General features: G+C 39.1%; 1 protein-coding gene across 2 annotated transcripts in view; it reads right to left on the bottom strand.

The window, feature by feature from the left end:
- Window positions 1–25,673, bottom strand: part of gpc3 (glypican 3) — a 116,602-nt gene extending 90,929 nt beyond the window's left edge. For both annotated transcript variants that reach the window (XR_009790609.1, XM_061788464.1), the window contains exons 1-2: window positions 24,832–25,673; window positions 15,670–15,831 (exon numbers count right to left, since the gene is read on the bottom strand). Coding sequence is in view for 1 of the 2 variants with exons in the window: in XM_061788464.1 (XP_061644448.1) it covers window positions 15,670–15,831; window positions 24,832–24,988 (319 nt within the window). In the remaining variant the exon portion in view is untranslated. The remainder of the gene's footprint in view (window positions 1–15,669; window positions 15,832–24,831) is intronic.
- Between the last annotated feature and the right edge of the window lie 21 nt (window positions 25,674–25,694).

The raw sequence follows: 25,694 nt of genomic DNA, 5'->3' as shown, positions 1-25,694 counted from the left end.
GCTCCCATGGGACTCAGTGCAGACTCCTCGCAACCCAAACATTTCTCTTCACATCGTTCACGCCATGAAGGCAGAGAAGTGTGTAGGGCTTCTTTGCACTGCTTCTCTTTCTTCTGTCTCACTGTGTAACCCAATTAGTCATTGCTTGACCTTGACGTCCACTTACAGTCCTGCTGGGCTGACATGGTGTGATTCTTCATCACTCGAGTTTCACTAAACATGGACAAGTCTACCTTTAGCTACAGCCTAAAATGCTGGCTGGTATTCCTTACAGTTGTGACTCGACTAAAACAAAGATTGACCAATTGTGGAATGTTGTGTGGAAAGCATTTACTGCTGTCTGTATCTTTATACATTACGCTGATGCTGTTGTCATCATCCATCCATCCATTATCTGAGCCGCTTCTCCTCACTAGGGTCGCGGGCGCGCTGGAGCCTATCCCAGCTGTCATCGGGCAGGAGGCGGGGTACACCCTGAACTGGTTGCCAGCCAATCGCAGGGCACATTGAAACAAACAACCATTCGCACCCACAGTCATGCCTACGGGCAATTTAGAGTCTCCAATTAATGCATGTTTTTGGGATGTGGGAGGAAACCGGAGTGCCCGGAGAAAACCCACGCAGGCACAGGGAGAACATGCAAACTCCACACAGGCGGGGACGGGGATTGAACCCCGCACCTCAGAACTGTGAGGCTGACGCTCTAACCAGTCGGCCACCGTGCCGCCGCTGTTGTCATCATGTATCTAATATTCTGATTCTGGGATGGTTTGTTGCTTTTTCAAAAGAACACACAGTTGCGGCATTATCCCGTTTTACTGAGTACTGTGTAAAAGTTAAAGGGCGGATAAATTCCAGACCTTCTGTTGTGGCTCTGATGTGAAAATTAAACCGGCCCTCGATGCTGCATTTGAGGCTGATTGGAAGTAGAACATATCCCACTTGAAGAACATTAAAATGGTCCAGGCAAAAGAAGTTGAACACTTAACAAAAATAACATGGTTGACGGCCACAAAGCACTAGTATTGGTTTTGTTTGTAACAAGACAACATTAATATCTGTGGTCATGACAGCAAACCCGCCCGTAGTTGGCAGCCTCAGACTTTTTTTTTCTACTTTTGCGCAAAGAATATAAAGTAATCTACAATTAAATAACGTACTTTATATAATTTTAGATAGATATGGTTCTGATTGTCTTTTAGTACATCTCTACAGGCATTGCCATTGTTATATACTGCACATACTAAACATCATCAGACTGTGCTGCTACAAATATATGAACACAAGCCAATGCAAAGTGACAGTTCTCATTTTTGTAACTTTGAAAACATTATCTCATGGATAATGTTGTGGTTCACTAGCCTGACTTCCGTGGAGGAAGCATGAGTTCAGTTCCCACTTAGTGTCTCAGTGTTTTCTGCCTCTACATATGCCCTACGACTATTCAGGGTGTAGTCCACCTTTCGCCTAAACATAGGCTCCAGCTCACCCGTAACCATGAACACGATAAGCAATATAGAAAATTTTGCTTACAGTATACATTACTGCAATGGATCTTGACCAGAGGTGGGTTTATTAGCCAAAAAATTGAAACATCCATCCAGCCATTTTCAACACCGCTTATCCTGGTTAGGGTCACGGGGCGCTGGAGCCTATCCCAGCTGACTTTGGGCGAAAGGCGGACTACACCCTGAATCGATCGCCAGTCAGTCGCAGGGCACATACAGACACGGACAACCATTCGCATTCATATTCACACTGTCACTGAGAGGGAACTCAACCCACACTGCCCGCACCAAAGTCAGGCGAGTGTATCACTACACCATCAGTGACCCAAAATTGAAACAAATTGAAACAATTTAATCAAAATAATAATAATAAAATACCATAAATTAAGAAATTCAGCCACAAGAAACAATATTGATTATCTATTTGTTTACACTTGTTAAAAGTACAGTAGACTTAACAGGAAGAGGTATAAAAACACGAACAAATCAACTCAGCACACGACGTAACTGTTCTTTTCAATTGTAGATTAAATGTGAGGCCAGAGGTATTCCAACTCCATTCTTTCGTCTATATTTCATGTAAATTAGTCACTTTGAAAACTGTGTGCGGAGGCTAGGGCTGAAGAGACTTTTTGTGCAGTCATGTAAATGCCTTTCTCCGTTAGAGTGATGAAGTAGAGTCAAACATCGCTAGGGGTTACATTGGATTGGTGAAACAGAGTACTGTGACACCACCTGAGGCGGAAGTGTCTCTGTAGATCGTGGAAGCCATAATAGAGAAAGATAAAAATAAAAGTGGAGAGCAGAATGTAACTCAATGTTACGGAGTGAAAGTAGTGGTTCTTCATAAAAATACAATGTTGCCTTGAGATGTATCACCCAATTTAAGATTTTTTTCGAGACACGAGCCATCGATCGACTAATTTTTTGCTTGGATTTACTAGCGCATAAGAGGGCTGTATTGTGGTAGTGAACTCAATTCAACTAATTTCACAATAAGCGGCAGTTTGGCAGACATATATAATTACAGTCGTAAATATTCTTTTTTGTTGTTGTTGGTTTTTTTTTTAAAATGGCTTCAAGTTACTTTTTGCCACTCGTTTGTTTAAACGTGAAGGAATGGACGGTGACTCTGGATCATATTCAATGGAGGACTTTTTTATTTCAGATCACATTTACAAAGAAAACCGAGCTCATTCGGACTGCTGCTGACTTTGGTTATGGTCAGCTAGCGTAGCGAGCTAGCTCAGGAGCCAGTTGTAAGTAAGCATTTCACTATGACTATCCCGTCACAAGTCTCTCACTGCTTTACTATTTAAACAACTTATTACCACTGCTAAACATGTCACCTGAAATTTAAAAAATATATATTTTCCGCGTCACTTATTGTCATGTATCATAATTACAAGTGTGTGTGCGCACTTGTGTAAACCTTAACTTGTCCTCTTTTTTTTTCATTTTACATGTTATAACAGCTACCTATCTATGTGTATATAAAATATAGATACTAAACTACATAATAAACATCTATTTAAGTCAGGTGTTGCCTTCTGGGACAGTTCGAAATTCAGCTTTCCTCATGCAATTAAGCAATTGCTTCAAATGTCCTTAAATCCATCCAGTTGCTCTGTATTCAGGAGAGGGTTCATATACCACTAAATGTTATGAGTTATATATAACAAAGGTAGGTTTATTATTAATTTTAATTTCATATTTCTTTTATTTATACTACTTATTTTTATGTTTAATTTGAGTTAAAAAGAAGACAATGCCTGAGAATTAAAAATGTTCAAATTAAATGATTTTCATTCAATAACACTGGGGAACACAATTTTTGTTGAGTTCGGTCTGACAGTTGTTTTTAACTCATTTTTGGGTGCGGAATCCAAAACAGATCTCAGTTTTTCTCTATCACGTCAAGTTTTTGAATTATAGATCCCCGTTTTCTTAAAAAAAAATATGACAAATACTGTACTTAACAGATATGTGCTTGTTTTATAAAACTTTTCAAATATTGACATACAGTGAAATACAATGAAAGAAACAGGCATGACTTCAATGTTTATTTGACGCTATTATGTTTTACAAAGGATATGGTACAAATCCTTTCAATTCCTACTATGCTAGCTTTCTGTTTGGAGATATTGATAGTACTGACCTATTGGGAGCCGCACACACCTCTCACCGCACTGTCTCAATTTCGACTGCACAAACATGTTGCCACGTAGCTGGAGATGAGTCCAATCCTAATCAACTGGCAAGTCTACAGCTAATCAGTGGAATTTTGCTTATCTGGAGGGTAAGCTGTGGGGGGGGGGGGGGGGGGGGGAACTTGACGTGCTAGAAAAAAAACTGACTGGAATTTTGGAATCTGCATGCCAATTTTAGTTTTAATCGGCATAAAAATCTGACTCAGAATTTTCTTTTCAAATTGTTCCCCAGTGTAATCAGTTCTGTTAAGTTGTACTTTTGGAGAATCATCAACACGTATGATGAGCGAGGGGGTACTCATGGTATACCAAAATTGTTCAGGGTGTACACAAGACAAAAAAGGTTGAGAACCACTGATCGAGGCTACTGAGTGCCGTTCTTTTTATTTATCCAAAGACACAGCCCCTCCGCCCAACCACGGTTGTTTTGGATGACTAGGATCATGTTGCATAAGCATTTAAATATTTCATGAACAGATATAAAATATGTATCGCTCTGAAGTGGCAGATGGTCAAAGCCAGAGGACAAGCAGTGAGGTCACGAGGTGAAGACAGAAAGTACAATAAAAATTAATTTGAACCATTAATGGAAAGCTACTCACTCAATTTTAACACTCGAATTGGAACCTCAATCAGTCTCAAACAACTTAGACGTGCGAGTGAAGTGACATCAGAGTGCACTTTGCAAACACTAGAGATGATTTTCATAAGCAATAAGACCTTGAAGATTAATCCAGGAGCAGAGGTCCCAAATCACAACCTGACAAAAAGTGAGCACAAAGACAAAGATTGACAGGCCAACACCTCATGGTCTTGGTGAGGATGAACTCACAGAACGCAAAAGAGTTTGATCAAAAGGTGCGATGGCTTTGACTTGTAAGGGCTAGGGAACTTTTGCAGCCACAACAAATCAGTTGCAAATATTTGTTACGGCTTTGCATGAAGCCCTCTATAGAGCAAAGAAACATGTTTGGTAACTTAGGGCAAGATTGATGTTGCATAGCTTACTACGATATAAGACACTAAGTGGAATTATGTGATTTCTCCTGGTCAATCAACAAACAGGAAATTATAATAATGACTAAGTTACCAAAGAACACCTGAGGTTGTACATTATTGAGGTTGTGCACACATAATTGGGAATCATCATGAAAAAGACTGTACATCTCGAAAGTTGCACAAAAATTCCAACTTTCAATTGCTGTCACGCAAGATGTATCATTAGCATATTTTGCACATCCTCAGCACACCACAGGGGAACAAATGATTACCTCTGTGCATGTTTGGTTTTGTTTTTCCAAAAGAAGCAGCAGCCTCAACAAGGGGTATTGAAAGAAGAACGTGAGAAGAGAAAAAGAAAGACACTGGAAATTGTGTGAAGAAAGCTCACTTACATTCAAAGCAGTAAGACATCAATTGGTATCAAAAGTAGAGAGCTTTACTGTGGGGGTTTTTTTTGGGTGTGTTTTGCCCATAGTTGGGATTGTATGTCTGAATAGTTATTTGTCTATATGTGCCCTGCGACTGACTGACAATCAGTCAAGGGTGTACCCTGCCTCACCCAAAGTAACTGTCTGTAACACATTGTGTGTATATATTCAATATAAATATAGTAAAATAGTATAAATACAATGATAATGATTGATCATGATCTTGGGGAGAGGTTAAAGTTAGAAAACAAATTTAGTCATTTATTTTTTCTAGCTTTTCATGAGTGGCCTATATGCATATTTCTGATCCGGGGGGATGAATACTATAAATGTGATATATGAATTGCCTATTTTTGACATTGTTCCTTCAACTGACTGGTGATCAGTCAGAATACCCAACCTCTCAGCTTCAGATGATCCAAATTTTTGCAAAACATGTATTATAAATACAGATTTGGCTGTTTAAATGCTTTTAAATTTGCATCTATTGAGCTTGTAGATCTGGAAACATGTCTGCAACCAGTTTCGTATCCATTTGGCAGCAAACGTGACATATGGTAATACCGAGCTCATTGCACATGTGCATAAGTCAGATTGGGGCATACCCTTTTGGATGCTCTCCATCCCAGCTCATGAACTTGTCATCAGACAGCCCAAGAAACAACAATTCTTTCTCTCAGCTGGAGATGGAAGGAGCTGTCAGTCCCTTCTGCTCTGTTTGATGAGAGCATTTCAAATGACACTTTGATCTTCACTGCACACTGTTTGTTTTTCTTCCATGATGAAATTCAGCTCGAGAGGCGTGCAACAGGGTGCATCATTAAAATGTGGCTCAAACACCAAGAGCTACTCGGCTTGTCCTGAAAAACCACTCATGACAATTTTGGGTCACATCAGCATAAAAAACACAGCATGCTAGGTGGTGTAGGAATTGTTCAGATGAACAGAAATTATGCGTTTCCCCTTGTGAAAACAGTCACCATGGTGACACGAAGTCTGAAATGAAAAACTGTTTTCTTGCGCAAATAAACGAATACAATGAGGCAGAGCTGTTTCTGTCAAAGTCTGGGATCAGAAAAGGTTCAAATGAATGCCTTACACAGGAGCGAGTGTACGTCTAAAATTCCATGAAAACTTTTTTGATTAACATTGTTGTTCAAAGGAAAACTATTACAACACATATAAAAAAAATTAAAAATGTTAACAAAACGTACCAGACTGTCCTATTTATCCTTCCTAACAAAAGTTACCAGTCTGTCTTATTTACCCTTCATATTCAAAACGAGCAGAGCCAGGAAAAAAAAAAAACCTTCACACCAGAGATCATCAGCTCAGGATGAATACAACATAACTCGCTCTCAGATGAGAACCCATCCTTTGTTAAGCACATATGTAAGATGAGAACTCCAGAAGTGTGTGTGTGTGTGTGTGTGTGTGTGTGTGTGTGTGTGTGAGAGTGAAAGTGGCTCTTTTCTTTCATAATTACACTTTTGAAGAATTTTTACCCCATGTAGCGCTGACTGGCTGAAATATTATCAACAGAGAGACAGCTGTCATGTTTGGGTTGGTCAAATAAAAAGACTGTGATTAAAAAAAGTATATAATGAATTTATTTCTAACAGAGTGCCAGCTCTGTTGTTAAGAAGGAAGCCGGGACCTCCTGTGGAGAAGAGCTTGGCAACCTACATAAAGCCTGTAGGGATAAGACACATTTTGGGAAGCCAAACAATGAAAAATGAGAGCATTGATAATGAATAAAAACAAAGTGATATCTGGGTAAAAAACATGTCAATGATTCACGTCATTCAGGAAGAATACATTCTATACTTTTAACAGCTTCTCTCAGCAGTCTAAATGAATATCCCATGTTATTGCTTGCTAACATACAGCAATGTCATGTCCAAAACGTTACCCACCAAAAACTAAGAATAACAATGTATGACAGTAACTGGGGTTTACATTGTTTAAATGTGTAAATGAGTTAACTGTACTATCATGTGTGATTAATATCAATAAATTCTTCAATGATTTAATCTTGTCAAAATTTACCATAATAATCTAATACTGTATTAAAGTGTTTAATACCACTGAAGTGGTTGAAAAAAAACCTTCTGGGATGGAAATTGGTATAATAAAATCAAAATACAGTATGTGGGGTGGATGCATATATTTTATATGTCTTGAATTAAAATAAATACTACCTGCCGACCCAGCAAGTCTCCAGGAGAGACCAGGAGACGTCATAGAGTTGCAGCGGAGACTCCAGTCGCCATCAGGTTGCCAAAAAGTCTCCAGGCCAGTGAGATAGGGGTCTTGGCAGATAGGGGTCTTAGTCTTTGCAACATTCCAACATGAATACGCCATGCTACCAATCTAGCAGCCGTGGCTAACGTCCGGCTTGTTTACAGTGCACATTAGTGACGGATGTGGCTTTGGTCAGGGACGCGAAGGGCGGAGTGAAGTGAGGCTACGTTCAAATCTTGCTAGCAGATTGAAAACTGCATACTTCCCATCTAACACTGTCGGGACCTTGACTACCGAAGTGGCTCCAACCATAACCAAAAGGGAAGTGGCATGAAGTGGTAGTGAAGAGGTGAGTGACGCTGGTAGGCGAGGGCGGAGTCTTCAATTCATCTAAATTGCATAGGAGATAGAGTTCCTGGAGAAAACCCAGTAAGCCCGAGAAGAACATACAAACACACACAGGAAGGTCGCACATATACAGTACATACACTGTAAGGTAATTAAAAAGAACACAGCAGATGTTAATTTGCTACATAAACATGAATCAATGTGACTGCTTGATGCATACAGCATTTACTTTCCTATCAGTGCCCCAGGCTGCTATATACCATCAATCTAAACATTTATGTATGTGCATAATGATAAAAACACACGGGGCACATATTTTCAGTTACTAAATGAGCAAAGCTTGTCATCCTAAACGAGCGACGAAGTGCATCTATTTTGCAATTGCCTCTGGTGACACAAGCCAGATATACTTGAGTCTCTCCACAAAGGGATAATGAGGGGAAATCACAGTCGCCATGGATTCACAGGTGCATTATTTGTTTTTTTATGTTTCGCCTCAGACTGACACACTCAAAAATGTTCTCTGAGGTAACTCACTGCATAGAGACACACTCATTGGTGACTCCTTTAAGCGACAAGCAAAAGCGCTGCATTCAAATAGTGAGCATGCACATAGTACGTACTTTGTACAACAGTTTGCCAGAAGAGGAGTGCAAGAAAACTCATACATGATGGGCATGATGATAAAACGCACTCAACGGCAATTAAGTTCAAGTTAAAATTGCAAGTTGATGGAGGAAGATCTGTTAATGATTGGTCTAGCCCATTGTGTGCTAAACGATGCTCCAAGGAGGCCATTGGACACAGGAAAAGTGCCTCTCCACATCATTAAGTTATTAGATTGTTACGGGGCAGCACATAAACAACAATTCGCAGCATGCATACTGTACAACACACCAGTCTTTATTGGATTACTGAGGGGAAACTACTTCAGTAGACAAAATGACTGGATGGTGGAAGTGTAGCAAAGGAGCTCTTATAGCAAAGTAGATGACTGGAAGAACGGCCTGCAGCATATATGGACAAGAAGACAGCTTACGAGACGACTTAGAGAATAGATGCGGAGGGCACGAAGATCCGATTTTGATTAGTGGCAGCTGGAGCCTATCGGGATTCTTCACCATTCACCCCCTGTTACATCTCGTTTGGGATACTGCCTCTGAAAATGTCCATTCAGCACTATCTTGAATTCCTCTACAAGGTCAACCACAAAGGTTCTACCATTCGGATTCCTTGTTAGAATAATTATATAGGAAGGAAAGTCGATCGAATATTGGAGGTTGCTAATGAAATGCTAAATATGCTACCTGCTAGGAATAAGGTATGAGAATAGACAAGGACAATGTTCATTCACACTTCTGTTCACTCCACTTTTTTAAATAGTGTGCATCTGTACAGTTGAATGTTGAGCTGTGAACACTGCTGCTTGTTTCCTTCCAGTTCCTCATCATTCACATTAAGGCTAGATTTACAATACCGTACATAGTTAAAGGAAAGCATTAGCACGTTGACCTAATGGTTAGTAAGTCTGGTGCACAGTTCTGAGGTTCCTGTGTGTTGCCTTCCTAATGTGTTTGCATCTCTCTTGCGTGAGTTTTCTGCAGGTAGCCCAGCTTCCTCCCACATTCAGTTAAAATGTATGTTAGATTTATTGAAAACTCTGAATTGACCAGAAATGTGAATGCGAGAATGGTTGTTTGTCTACATACATTATACCCTGCGATTGATTGCCGACCAGTTCATGTTGTGCCCCCTTCTACCCCAGAGTCAGCTGGGATCTTCTCCATACCTGTAACTACAATAGTATAGAAAATAAGATGGGTGGGTGCGTTCCAGTAAAAACAATTGCGCTTTTTTTCTCCCACATGGCCATTATATGCAACATGGCAATGTGAGCCAAAACAAGTTCTCAGAATCAAATATCTTAATAATAATAATAATATCTTATCTTCAATCACCACAAATCAGACCGATCTGATATAGGCCTACCTTGTCGTCGCAATCCTGACCTTCAGGTAAAGGCAGCCAAATGGGCCATTTATAACCTTGCTTTGCCCCTTCTACATACCAACAAGCTGGAGCTGGGAAATGCTAGTTAGTCATAAAGTAGAACTTTTTAACAACAATTCTGTTATTGTACCCATCTCAACACTAAAACATTTGGGCAGTGGGTGTGCACTTATTAATGGCAGAATGGAGGAATGCAGGGTTAATTATCAAGATAACTTAAGATAACGCTTGATAACACTTCTCCAGCAAAGCGTACATTTACAGTGACCAGGAGACGCATTACTCCATCACCATTACCCCATCACTCCACTTCTCAACCCAAATATACATAGAGTAGAATATTAAAAATACACTTTTGGATAAGACCAGACGGACAAGTAGTTGAAGCACACATTTGTGGTCCCGGTACAACTGTCATATTTGCAGCATTGATTTGGACAATGTTAGCGTCGGTCTCCGGAAGAAACACAAACAAAAACTACCTCATTACTAGATTGTTCTTGCCTAAAACGTACTATAAAGCATCCATGCCCTGACCTTGAAAACAGTCCACTGATCCAGACTGCTATCAATGACAGAGGAGCATGGGCTGGTTGCCCCAATTTGGCAGATATGACACTCACACTCTTTGATATCTGTGCATGACATTATAACAATCCAGGCCAATCCTGTCGTCTCATGTTTGTTAATTGGGTTTGCTCTTTGGACTTGGGTATGACTGCCCTGAGGATCAGAATTGTTACCCCCGGCTGCAGAGGAGCGATGGACTGTGATGAAACTGAGCCGAAAGCATTGTGGTCGGTTGATGTGTCATTTTACACAAGCGCTGTACAAGCATAAGTACACACATCCCGCCAGCTCCATTCCACATGTACGTGGGATTGGACCAAAATACAATTAAGAATATAAATTAATTTATCATTTTCATTGGACATTTAAAAACAGATTATTTAAAATAGATTCAAGATTTTATAATACAATTCACTTCAGCTATCATTGTTAATTCAGATCTAACATACATACTAACATGCATATCTCATTTATGAGGGTTGGACTTCTTTCCTTAAACTGCATATGTGGGTACTAAGTGTATGGTAGAATCAGCTTTTGCTAAACGGTTAGCATTCGTGATTAGCAGTAGCGTGCTAGCAATTACCATTTTAGAATAAAAAAACACTAACTACCATTCAGCTCACTCATACATCATGTTATATGTAAATTACACATCTAATATTGTCATGGTCTGTGTTTTGGTTTGGATTGTGTTTAGTTTTGTTCCATGTTTTCCTGTGTTCCATGTTTGTCGTGTGCTCATTTGGTTGTTGTGTCCACCTGTTCTCGTCTACCTTGTGTCGACCAATCAGCTCTCTCCAGCCACGCGTGTCTTGTCCAGGTGTTCCTCGTTGTCTCGTCAATCTGTTTGTATTTAGTTCCCTCGTTTCTTTCAGTTCTTGTCGTTGTCACATGTCTTTGCAGTATGTTATTGTCAGGTGTCATTGTCTCTGTCTGTGCCATGTCATAGTCGCCAGTTGTCGCTCAGTTATTTTATCAGTCATGTCTTGTTTCTTGTTTTGGGTTTACTCAAGTGTTTCTTTGTTACTTTGTGTTTAGATTTTGGACTCTGTTAATTTAGCATTTAGACTTTTTCGTGATCCTCGTTTTCCTTTGTTTTTTGGAATAAAATACCATTTTTTTATATACTCCTGCACTACTGCGTTGCCTCCCTGCATCCCTGCACTTGGGTCCTCCATGTTTTTGCCTTGCCTTCCTCGCCTTCGACGAAACCCCAAACGTGACAAATATTGTCGTAAGAATCACTAACAGATGCTCCTCTGTCGTTTTTGCTAATATTTTTCACTGGTCCAACAGTGCAACTGTCTGCAACTAATGTCCATTTCAGAGTACTCACATTCAAAGCACGAAGACTCACCATAAGTGTCATCACTTGTTATGAAATTAAGATGGAGTGTTTTATAGATTTTATTACGATTGTTTTATTAATTGTTTATTAATAGGAATAGATTTTTATTTTAGACTAGTATAACAATCATGATCACAAAATGGTATTTAAAAATGGCGTGTCCATAGTTTTATGGTGGTTGGGACAGCTAGATTTCCATTATTTCATATAGGGAAAAATGTTTTGAACAAATAGTCAATGGCTCGATTATGATTACCTGCATATGGCAAAAGTCCCAATATTAATGTTGCATAGTAATAAAAATCAAGTGGTCTTTTGAATACACTTGTACTATAATAGTGTATTAAAATTATAGTATTGTAACACTCGAGACCTGTCTTGCTCTCGAGACCGGCCTCAGGACCACATTTTGAAGGTCTTGTCTCGGACTCAACTCCCAAAAGACTTGGTCTTGTCTCAGTCACGGACTAGCCAGACTCGAAATTTTCCGTCAAGACCAGTCGTGAGCAGCACTGATCTGCTATTCTTTAATTCTTCAACTTCATTATTGTGATAAGAAGGAGAAGCACTTGGTAAAACATAAAAAAAACCTGGAAATAAATGTGTTGTTAACCCTCTGCCATCCTTGTAATGGCTGCAACCTTCGCAGCATTGTGACTGATGGACACCACCCCCCACCAATATTTCGGGAAAGAGGTTTAAATTCCACCTTAATTTGGCAATATTGTGAGATCCCAGTGTGCACCTTTAGGTCACAAAATGTTGCAGTCTCTTATGTTTCTTAAATGCAATCGAGCGCTTCTTCAAATCTTCATTTCTAAATACATAAAATAATTTATTGTTTCGCAAGAAAATTCCCAAAAATCTTAGAGATTAGATATTTTTGCATGTTGTGCTTTGAATTTCTTTCAAACACCGTGTTTTGGGCTGTCAAGTGAATTTAAAAAAACTATTCAATTCAAGAGAGCATGCTTTTTAACTGTTCAACCTTGTCATGATTTTTAAAATGGATTTTTATGGTCTCAGTCTTGACTCGGTCTGGACTCCCAAAAGTTTCGTCTTGGTCTCACCGAGTTCTGGTCCTGGACAAGTCTTGGTCTCGGATAGTGTGGTCTTGAGCACAACAGTAGTATATTAGTAACGTACTTGTCTCTCAGTTTTGACACAGACTGCTGCAATGTGTATGAAGTTATTTCCACTGCTCACTGCGCTGCATCACGTGCTGACTGATAATACTCTAACAGAATATTCATAATTCATTTATGAAATTAAATTCCCAGCATGTGCAAGTTTGGCTTCTCATTTTAAATTTTTCAAGACGAGCACTCGGAACAGGTTTCCAGATTCTCATTTTGAACTAAATTGAAAGCTTTGGGCCATTACGTGCGGCAATCATGGCACGCAGGGGAAGTTGATGTTGATCTCACTAATGTGAATCAAAATGAAATTTGAGTCCATCACAAATCTGAGTAGATGCTGCAATAATTCCATTGCACATTATTTCCTCAGTATGACATTAAGATATTAGCCCAGGATCATTAGAGCAAATTGCCAAAGAGCAAACAAGGCAATGTGTGTGAGAGCCACACACCATTAGTAAGTCCTAACATCTTACCTATTTCCTGTTATTGATCTGAAAGAGAGGACTATTGTTTAAGCCAGTGATTCTGAACAAAGGTGCTGAGGCACACTAGTCTGCTGTGAGAGGTCATCAGGGATGTCAAAGAAAACCATCCAATTTCACTTAATTTGGTAGAAAAATTGTTATTTATTCATTACAAATAATTTTCATCTATCTATGCCAGCGACCTACAGTGAAAGGCAGAACATATAAATGTTCTTCCGTTAGATGGCACAAGGTACAAGTCAAGTCGAGATTTTGATTGATTGATTGATTGAGAGTTCAAGGACTTACAAGGTGGAAAAAACAGCAGTGCCATGGAGGCAATGGCGCAACAGATCCAGTAAGAAATTCCCTATCCATGGGCTTATTTAGGAGAATCTTGTTTGGTTGTTGGCTACAAGAATAATTCATAGCGAATGCGTTGTCTTGTGCAGCCTTTAAAAGAACCAGCTTCTGGCATTCAAATATTTTCCACCTAATCTGAAAAAATGACGTAGAGGTAAAGTGTAGCTTTTTTTGTTTTTTTGCTTTTAGCTATTTTAGTATTTTTGTTGTGTTTGTTTTGTTTTGCTCATGCAGGATATTTAGAATTATTAGTTCAGTCCTAATTACCCTGTCAAAACTTGTAGCAAAGTGTACTGTTTTTTTTTTCTCAGTACAAGCACTATGAAGGTTGATAAAGACGGCAACTATTCTGTTTACAGAGAAGTTTTTAGTTGTCAAAACAGGTATATAATTGACAGTAAAAAATCCTTTTTACTTTTTTACTCAAGTGTTTTTTTTTTGTTTTTTTTTACTTAAGAAAAGAAGTTGAATCAATACTTCTTTTACTCGAGTATTTGTTTACACAAGAATCTTTACTTCTACTTAAGTACAGAGTGTGGGTACTTTTGCTTGCAGTTGTACAGTGAGGCTGGGTAAAGTGAGAGGAGCATGTGGACCTGCAAAGAGAGGGGGATGCAGAGCTGGAGCACTCAGAGATGGGAGATAGACGAGTGGAGAGGGAGAGTGGAAGCCTTTTGATCTGTGGTAGGAGTAAGTGTAAGAAGTGTAAGTGGAGAAAAAAAGAACAGCAAAGAAGATTGCAAAGACTGCATGTGCTCGATTCCCAATACTGGTAGCATGAACACATGAGGAGAGAGGGAGAGAGAGAAAGACAAATAGATTGATGGAGACAGAGATGGAGAGAGGATGACAGGGTCTGAGGGAGAAGAGGAAGATAAAGTGGAGAGAGACAGATCAGACCAGGATGTTAAAAGGATTTCATTGCGGGGGATGTTTTGGGAGTTCTCTGCAGTCCTTTGCTAAAGCAATTAGTATTGAACCACTTCTAGTAAAGTGAGGCTGTCTCTAATGTTGTTAGCTGTGGACAACCAATTCAAATAAACCCCACAGTCCCCATTAAACCCCACATTTTAATTGCCATGTCAGGGGCTGTGAATGTGTGTTCACAGAGAAGTCAGGCCAGTGAATCCCAAAATAGCAAAGAGAAAGACCGGACGGCATTGTCAGTACAAATGTGTGAAGAATATACAAAGAAATTATGAAAAGGTGCACCTCTTTGCTGTGGAGATGTATAAATTGCAATGTTTTACAGTGTATTTATGGACAGTATTCTAAATAAAATCAAGAACAAATGCAAATAATAGTATCGCATATCCTCAGATAGCACCCCGACATCTGTTTGGTGTCATTTAGTCGCTGGGTGAGCTGTCCAATTTTTTACTTACATAAATAAGTAATAATAAATAATAAATAGACGGTACTCTCTGCAGTTCAGAAATGAAATAGACACTTTTTGAGGGTGTCCAGGGTCTACAACGGAGTTCTATTCCTAATCCGATTTTGTACTTAACACGGAACGCACCATAGTCTAACCAGAAGTAAGGTCATAATTACAATAAATGTTTGAAATATATTTTGAATACCTGTATATGAAAAATGCCTCAAAGGCATAAATATAAAACGTACTGAGCGTGTCCTCTTGAATCCGTGTGACAACGTATTGTGCGCACACTAGTTCATTAACCTTGGAACGTCGTACGTCGGGACTGCTAACCCTAACCAACCCACCAACAGCCAAACTACAGCCAGTCACTTGAACAATCCCTGTATGTTGTTAGAACCTTGATTTGGCAGCAGCACCTGTCAACTTGCTGGACACGTGCATTAGTTTGTGAAGGTGCGACAGAGGATGTAGCTCTTGACAACAACATAAATATTTGTCCCATAAATGTCTTCAAAAGTTGTGATCGGATTGGTGATTAGTTATCGGTTTATTTAAACTTGCTAATCGGCCCCCAAAATCCTGATCTTTTACAGCCTAGTTGAAACCATCTCATCTTTTTTGAGGATTTGAAATCTCAGCACTTACCTTGGAAAATGGCAGCGTTCTGGATGATGATACGTTTGAGTTGAGTACTGACAACTTGCAGGCTGGACTCCATGTTGTTGCGAGCATCTACCTGATATCGCTCCTCCATCTTTTTGGAACAGCAGGCAAGACCTTTGGTTTGGCAAACCTGCAGGTCAGAACCTGCCAGGAAATCAACAGAGACATAAGGGCGTGAGTGTTAATGAGGAGAAGGAAACCAGCCAATTGTCACACTGATGCCCAATTGTTAGCTCTCACCATTGTTTGCTTGAGTCCTAAAGCTTTAGAAATGGCTTTTTAAACCTTTCCAGACTGACAGATGTCAATTAATTTATTTCTCATCTGTTCTTGAATTTCTTTGGATCTTGTCATTTTGTTTTAACTTTCGGTGATCTTTTGGCTGATTTCATTTTGTCAGACAGGTTCTATTTAAGTGATTTCTTGATTGAAAAGGTCTGGAGGTAATGAGGCTTGGGCATGGCCAGTGAAAATGAACCCATCTTTCCCCCCCCAAAAAAAATGTTAATTAATGATTTTTTTAAAAATAGGGCAATTACTTTTACACACAGGGCCACGTAGCTTTGAATAGTTTTTTTCATTAATAAATAAAATCAACATTTTAAAAAATGCATTTTTTTGCTTACTTGTCTGATATTTACATTAGTTTGGTGATCTAAAACATTGTGGGGAGACTATGCAAAACAAAATGAGAATTTGACAGGCAAATACTTTTTCACAACACTGTAATATCATAACGTCTCCCTCACACATCCTAAGAGCAGTAATCAGACCAGATCCTGCCTTAATGAACTTGGGATTATTCTGAAGAGCCAATGTTTTTAGTCAAAAAGAAATAAACATCTACTAAAAATAAGTCATTTTGAGTCTTGTGCTGTGTTTCCCACAGAGATCAATTTGGTCAAGAGAAACTTTTGGACCACTCAAGCCTGCACTCAGATGAAAAGTCTTTTTTTTCCACAAAGTTAGGAGCCACGAGCATTGCAGCTGGCAAACAAACAAACCCAGCATGTTCTTAGATAACGCAACCACATTTGTGAGAATGAAATGTGTAGCTAACAAGTCATGCCCAAGTTTTATGTACACATTGATTGATGAGAACTAATTGGACTCACGCAGATCTTTTAAAAAGTGTATATTAATGGAAGTAAAACTAAGAATGTTTCTCAACAAATGAGCTGCAACAAAACTAGATTTACTTTTGTAATTCAATAAACTGAAACCCACAGGGAAGAGAAACCGTTAAAACAGCAAGAATGTTCTGACCAATTATAGCGACGTTGCAGTGTCACCACGATAGAACTTCAGCATTGTCTGATGATATCTCAAAGGCCACTTTTCACTAACGACTAGCTTTATGACACGCAGGTCCATAAATATTAAGACATGGACACAATTCTCATCTTTTACCACAATGGATTTGAAATGTAATGAACAAAATATGCTTGAATTGCAGACCTTTAGCTTGAATCTGAGGGTATTTGCATCCAAATCAGGTGACTGGTGTGGGAATTACAACAGTTTATATATGCCTACCACCTTTTAAGGGACCAAAAGTAATGGGATAAATTAGCAATCAAGAATCAAACGTTCACTTTTTAATACTTGGTTGCATCCCTTTGCAGTCAATTACAGCCTGAAGTCTGAACCGTATCAACGACATCACCAGACGCTGAATTCCATCCCTGGTGATGCTTTGCCAGGCCTGTGCTGCAACAGCCTTCTGTTCCTGCTTGTTATTGGGGTACTTTCCGTTCATTATTGTCTTCAGCAAGTAAAATACATGCTCAGTCGGCTTCAGGACTTGGCCATTGCATAATGTTTCACAAATTTGGGGTAAAAAGAAAAAAACCTTGGTTGCTTTTACAGAAAGCTTTGGTCATTGTCCATCTGCACTGTGAAGTGGCGTCCAATGAGTTGTTTGTTTGATTTCAAATCCATTATTGTGGTGTTTACAGCCAAAAAGATGAGAATTTCGTCCATGTCACAATGGATCTGACCGTTAGACCAGTTCTGATACTGCAATAACAACTGCATGGCAGTATCTCACCATATCCAGCAGTGGGCGCTGTCTTTCTTACATTTCAATACGTTTATATTTAATACAGAGAGGTGATTGTATGCAGATTGTGTATATTGATATAAATAAGTGTTTCATATATAATATAACAATATTTTTTTATACAATATGAAAATCATGTACATGTACGCTCCAATTACATCTTGATTCAAATCTATTGTGGTGGGGCGTAAGCAAAATCATAAAAATTGCTTCCATCCATCCATTTTATATACCACTTATCTGGATTAGCTAGCTGACTTCTGGCAAGAGGTAGATAACACTCTGGACTGGATGCCAGCCAATCGCAGAAAAACATACTCCCCAATTCATTTTCCAAATTTCTTGACCTAACTGTACATCAGCAAAGTCCTTACAAACAGCAGAACTACTATGTCGGGACATAAAGTATTCCCTTAGCCTTATCAAAACGGAATCTCTATTTGCACTACAAGCTATTTATCTTGAGAAACAGACTCTAAATGGCAGAGACAGATGACAATTTAGTGAGGAGATGCAGCCATGTGTCAGTCAAACTGATTAACGAGCAGCGGGGAGCAACAATGCGAAAGACTTCACCTAACTTTTTGATCTCTACCAACTCCCCTTCGTGGTGGAGGTGCAGAGTCTAATCTGTGAATAAGGCAATAAAACTGTCATACACCTTTTGTGCACAGACTGACACGGTTAGATCCTTGAATCAATACACACAATGGTCTCCAATTGATAAGATCAACTTAATTTCAGGCTGCACGGGCAGAATTATTAAACTGTCAGCAAAACTGTAAGCATTGTCTATTCAGAGGAAGAGTATGCTGGAATAAAATTTTCAAATCTGACAAAATACATATGGCAGATGATAAATGTGTTTTATTACACAAATCAATCAGAATAAAATGAAGAATTTCTCTACTCCAAAACACCCAATAATTAGATTCTACCTGCTCTTATTTTCTTTAAGGCTCAGTTCTCTTTCTCATTACAAGTTTATTTTAAACGTTCTTGTCAAAGTGAATCAAATGCAAATCTAAATGCAAATCAATTCTGGGGTTTTTTTTGTCTTGGATTTATTTTTGTTTTAATCCTGACACATAATGAAGAAAGACACAATTGGGCCTGAAACAATTTACGTGTAAATCTCCCCAATATACAAGCTCAGCTCAAGGTGATGCCTTTCAATTATAATGTACTTTCGATCAATATTGTGAAAGTGTAGAGGGGGTGCGGGCAGACAATTGAAGATGCAGAGCAGCTGTCAAGGATTTTTCAGTCTTCATGAGTCAGTTGATCACCCTTCTGCTTGCTGCCAACCTAATTACAAACATCCTCACAATGCCGCTTTTGTCATGACAGAAAGCTAAAGGATGAAAAGGAGCATGAGATGACCCCTCGCATGTCTAACAAGTGTAAGCCACCGAACAGTGCACCACTTCAGTTTGCCCACACCAATTACACAGTTACCACTATACAAGTTTAATGTTTACACCACGGAGGAACAGGACTAGTATTAATATATAGAAAACATTAAAAGCTGCTCATTTTGAGCATACATTATAGATCAACTACCAGTGTGAAGTCAAGCCGTTTGGGATTATGTGCTTTTCGCTCACATAAGTAAATAAGAGAAAATACTAATGAAGTAATTACACAGCGCAATTTACAAACAACTTGAATATTGATATGGTGGCAAATAATTATTTTAACTGTTTCTGATCTATATTTACTTTAATCTGCTTAATGAAGCAATGATCTAATAGCTGGGTGTGCAAAAGTGCTTTTCAACCCAACTTGGAGTCCAACGAGGCAGCAAACCCAAGTTTGCATCATTAAAGAGGGATTTTCACAAAGGGTTTTGAGTAAATGGAATACAAATGTTTATTTAATTAGATTTACATACTTCACATTGGTATATCTTTTAAATGGTTTTAGTGCCATTTCAACAGCAGGCGTGTTAAGGTGTGTTAAGAACTAAATAAATGCACTTCAGTACTGTTGTACTGCAGTTGGGGAGGATTTCACGACATTTGCAAATGATCGAATGAGGTTCTTGTGCAGCGCTCTTATCAAAGTTCCAGCAGTGCACATTTACCAAGATCCTCTGTCCGCATTATTCATCCAAGACAAAAGTATTTGTTTCAGCACAGATGAAAACAAAACAAAAAAAGGAGAACACATCCTCCTTTGTGAGGATTTGCTGGTGACAGATGTCATCTCTTTTCCAATTAGGCTGAATCTGACCGTCATGGATCTTGATCATGTGTTTAGATTACGCATGTGCTAATTTGTGTTCTTTTAAGGTTTATGCTGGCAGTAAAATTAATTTTAGTCCCGACAAAGATTATATTTTATATCTGTAGTACTTGGGGTCACCAGGCAATAGGGTTTCCTTTGTGTTTGAAGAATAAGTGTGTTAGAGTATCAGCATTCAAGGTGCAACTCTCACACAAGTAATGGGCTAAACCTAAGCATTTATACGAAAGGTGACCAGGGTTGTACCATGCTTGTGGCAAGACATAGGCAGATTTTGCTTATCTTGGCATAAAATGTTTTTACAGCATGGAAATAGTCCAAAGTCCAGCCATCTATTTTCTATACCACTTGTCCTCATCAGGGACACGAGTGAGCTGAATTCTATCCCAGCTGAATAACAGTGCATATATCAGCAAACAAGCATTCACATATTTGGACAATTAAGAGACTTCTGTTAACCTACCACGCATGTTTTTGGAATGTGGGATGGATGGATGGATGGATGGATGGACGGACGGATGGACAGCTGGAGGGATGTATTGTTGGGGGAGCTCCACAATAAAAGCAGGTGGGGGAGACTGCGGGAGTTAGGAATTCTGGAATCATGGTCTGGAAGGAAAACAACCGCTGAAGTCCTGTATACCTAGCCTGGTGTGCTTTGTTGTACAAATTGATTCCTGATATTCTACCAAGTTGATGAACATTTACTGTAATTCATCTTGATCGACATTTATTTTTTTTAAATGTAGGTTTTGGATGACAATTCGGAATTTATAAGCCTGAGCAGCAGTGAAGACTACTGATTCCGAGGCTTCTTCTTCCACCTTTGGATCAAATCTTACAGTGGCGCTCGTTGTCATCAGATCACTACTGCCGCACAAATGTCCTCCATATAAGCTGACACGGGTGGAGATGGTTTAACATTGTAGGGTTATGTGCTCGTCACACACTCAAGATTTGCACACACTCGGTATTTACAATATGAGCAGTGCTCTCGCAGCCAAGGTCTGTTACACTGCTGTACCTCTTATATTCACTATAAGGTCTTTTATTCACTACTTATTTCTTTGAAATTGTGTGGGTAATAATAGTAGCATTAAGTATTAAAGTAGCAAAAATGCAGTAGATGTGCAATGTTTAATCTCTTGCACGTAAGGCTAACTAAGGTAGAAAAATGTCAATAACTGAATTGTTTGAAATTATTTGATTAGGGCGGGATAGCAGAACATACAATTATATTTACAGAGGGCAATCTACTGGGGCTCAATTTCTAAAGAGATGTTATATAGTGACCCAACAATGTTAATTATTTTTTAGTAGGTTTGTTTCCTGTGGTTTACCAGTGAAAAGGGTCACTGACAGTGTAGTAGTGGTTCACTCACCTGACTTCCATTCAGGCAGCGTGGGTTCAGTTCCCGCTTAATGACGGTGTGAATGTGAGTTGGAATGGTTTTCTGTCTCTATATGTGCCCTGTGATTGACTGGCCACCAGTCCACGGTGTAGTCTGCCTTTTGCTCAAAGTCAACTCAGATAGGCTCCAGCTCCCCATGATCCTGAACAGGATGAGCGGTATTGTATACAGTAGAAAATGGATGAATGGATGGATCACGGATGGATGGACTGAAGTGAAAATGTGACTCTAACTGTTCCCCACTCATGTGGCAAAGAGGTAACCAAATTATTAGAAACATGACAACCAGAATAGTAAAAAAGAAAAAATTATATTATTATACCTCTCTGATAATGTCAATCAAACTTGAACATTCATTATCTTATTTTAAATTTACATTCTATCTTTAGTATTATGTTTGCAAAGCCAGGCTTCTCGATACATTGTGGCTGTTATGTATATAGTCTCATTATTATCTGTCCCAAATAATTATTGTTTATTTATACTATGTAGTTCTTTGGAATCCCGTCAAGAGGTTGGAAAACTGGAGTTTGCACTTTGGTGTTTTACCCGCGAGCATCAAATGCAGCATTATTAGAATTCTGTTTAGCCCCCCAGTGCACGCCTTGTTCAATCGACCTGTACCCTTCCATGTGAGGAGATATCAATACTTCATGTCTCCCATCACGCACACAAAGATTCCTCAATCAAATCTCAGCCAATCTTCTCTCAATATTACATTTCCATTTAAATTTCTTAATCAAGTTTTTTTTTGTTTTTTTTTTTAATCTTACTTGTATTTTGCATTTACTTGCTGGACTTCAAACAGACAAAAAGAACAATCATACAAAATGTAACTGCAGGAAAGAAGCAGTATACATACTGTATATGCTGGCCACATTGTTAGTGCATATACCGTAATAGTGCAGTAAAGTGAAGGTGTGTGTTGGAATTGCAATTGTGTTTTAAAAAAAACTGTGCAGCAGGTCTGTTCTGGTTTGAAAGACATTTTTTATTTTATGGTATTTTTAAGTTGAGGCAATTCATTTTGCTGCAGTAGTTAATTTTCACAAAGTTACTACAGACATACTTTAATTTGGCATATTGTAAATAATATCTTCACAACATTTCTACAGGCATGTTCATATTTTGGCACAGTTATTAAATTTGACATATAACTGTCATTGCTTAATTTGTTGATTTGCCTCACAGACACACACACACACACAGCTGTGAATCTCTATTGTACCCAAATCTTAAAGGACTTAAACAAAAACATTTTTATTAGACTTGTTTATTACCTAAAAAGCTGCCTGCCTGACACGTTATCCAGATAATTATCCCTTTACAAAGTTCTTTTGACCTCCAGGTTAGGAAACATTAGAATAATGTCATATTGATTATTTGTTGTTGTGTCGAGGGTATTTTAATCCTCCTACAATATGTCATCATCACACTGTAACTTCTTCACTCATTTCACACATACAGTTGCATTCTATTTCTGTAGGGTGTCTCATGATGTACTTTAGATCCACATTTATATTATACTATAAATAAAAGAAAAGGAAGTAGACCGAACTAAACAGAACATAATGTGCTTTGCTGATTAAAAATGCATAATAACATTTGATTTTGAAACACTTCCATGATTCTAATATAATAGTTTCCTTAATTTCAACACATCCATTGATCTAAGTGGTATTTATGACTTCTATCACATCTCTTCACTGCTATCTTCTATTGTCTATGAACCCAGTGTTATAGCCTCCTTTCACTTTCCCTAATACAGCTCATTGTTGAACGTGTTTAAGCATTTGTGTGTCTAGATGTTGTTGCTGTGATGCTTCACTTCCCCATCTGTTAAACTATCTCGTTTGATCAGTGTCCACAGTCCACTGACACATTCTAATGGCAAAATGGGCTTTCACTCACTCTGACGCTGTCAGAGGTATTATCCATCCAACCATTTCTTTACAGCTTGTCCTCATTCGGCTCACCTGTGAGCTACAGCCTATCCCGGATGACTTTGGCGAGAGGCGAGGTGCACCATGAACTGGTCGACAGCCAATCGCATGGTATATACTGTATATAGACAACCATTGGAGCTCTCATTAACACCTGCAGCCAATTTAGATTCATCAATTAACCCTATTTGTGGAATGTGGGAGGAAACCACAGTACCAAAAGAAACCCCATAGCGCACATGCACTTCACACACGAGAAACTCTTACAGTGTTGATCAAAACGGAGGATTTGTATTGGATCTTATTCGATGCTGCGGATGTACCGTCATATTAAATAAAGCTTTCCTAAAAGCTACATCAAAGGTGTTGCAGAGATTTTTGTAGAACTACCTGAAAGAAGCAATACGTTTCTTTACTTTAGAATATATAATTTCAAATATATATTCCACTTGATTAAAAATGTATTTGCAGAAGGGCAACTGTGGTTGTCATGGGCATGTGGAAACACAGCCCCTTACTGTGACGAATCGTCCTTTGGCTGACTGGTGAGTTTACATCCTTGAACTGTCTCCCAAGTTGAAGACTGAAAGACTTTGAGATTTGTGGAGGCATAATATTTCTATGCATGTGCTGAATCTTTCCCCCAGCGGCTGTCAGATATCTGCTGGCCCAGGTGGAGGTTGTTTGATTAAAAGTGGATGCATGGAGAAAACACGTTGCTGGAGCTGCATGCACCCGCAGATGGGAGATGAATATGACATGTAGCGGGCATGCCCAAAAAAAAATAAAAAATAAAAATGTTTTCATGCATGTCACGCTTCTTCTTCACGATTTAAGTTGCAGCCTTTTCAGATTTGTTTCGCTATTTCCTGTTTTGGAAGAACATTTGCTGGCAGAGAGAAAAAGGAGAATGAAGAGTATGACAGTTCACCTGGAGGACTGAGCCTGCTGACATGACACTGAAATACATGATGAGTATTTGCTACCATCTGTTATGGTGAGGCCACAGAAGATTTTATTTATTATTTTATTTTTTTGCATACTAAATCACAATGGAACAGGCTGCCGCCGCACAACTGAATCTGTTTTACAAGCTTTGAGTTACTCACCTTCACCCCAGGATATTTTACCTTATGTGAACTCAACTTCACCAACTAACCAGCAAGGCCAGCTCGCCTGTGTTCATAGTTATCTATAATTTCTCTGAGCCACTTAGTCGCGATTTGTCTTTAGTCCATTTATACAATAAAATATCAAACTTGGTGCAAAACCAAAATCAAAAGCTGTTTAAATTAAGTTGAATGTTAACATCATATTTAGACAGAAATATGTTGAATACCCATCATAATGATAATAATAATTACGATTAATTACATATCATAATCATAATTATTTCAAAATATTTAGACAGACGAGGAGTGGTGCATTCATTCATTTTACATCCTGTGCGTAAAAGTAAAAGCACAAGGGGGCTAGTTACCTGACACGGCAGTTTCGGGCACCCACTTGGATCCCGGGTGCAGAGTCCGAAACACAGCACGAACCTCCTGGCAGTTCGGCGCCTGTCCGCCGATCCCGCAGAGCAACCGGAGGAAAGCGCACAGAAGAAGGGCACGGGTCGCTCTTAACCTGAGCATGGCTGGCAAGCAAAACCCAACTGCAATAGCAAAAATTAAAAAGTCATATATCGCCAGTCTTTAAAATGATATAAAAGCATTCAAAGTTCGAAGTTGGATCCGTTTTTTTTTTTAAGCCTCGGTTTGATGACTCGCGATCTTGTGGGTCAATTTAGCATCCTTCTGCGGGTCGTGCTCCGACGGCAACCAAGCAAGAACCTGCGCTGACAAGTTGTGATCTCCTCCAGTGAACACCGCTCGAGTCAACTCGAGGCAAGTGCGCGCTCCCTCCGAGCGCGTGCACACGCACACACCTGCGTGCACGTGCACGTAGAGGTCAGCAGCAGTGTTGATGCACGATTAATGCGGCGCGCAAGCTGTAATTGAAAGTAATATTGGATGCAATTAGGGTCGCTGTGCCTTTGCGTTTCAATATTCACAACAGTGACAAACGCGGTCGGCAATGCATTCACTTAAGTGTGGAAAATATTAAGCTACAAGTTAACACATTGGAAAACACTCTCATGTCCATTCTTCATTTTCAAGAGCAAATGAGCGCGCTTGTGAGCTGGCTTTTATTTCAGACAGATGATCAGAACACCTCGTATTCAAAACATCTCCCTCCACTTAGCTTCAATTCAGTTGAAATGGCACCATCTACCGCTACAACTGCGTACCAACTATAAAATTATTATTTTTTTAAAAACAATCAATTGAATTCGAAAAT

This window comes from Phyllopteryx taeniolatus, chromosome 10 (assembly GCF_024500385.1).
Source record: "Phyllopteryx taeniolatus isolate TA_2022b chromosome 10, UOR_Ptae_1.2, whole genome shotgun sequence".
Lineage (NCBI taxonomy): Eukaryota > Metazoa > Chordata > Actinopteri > Syngnathiformes > Syngnathidae > Phyllopteryx > Phyllopteryx taeniolatus.
Note: the sequence above shows the minus strand (reverse complement) of the source record. Positions and strands in the feature narration are given on the sequence as shown.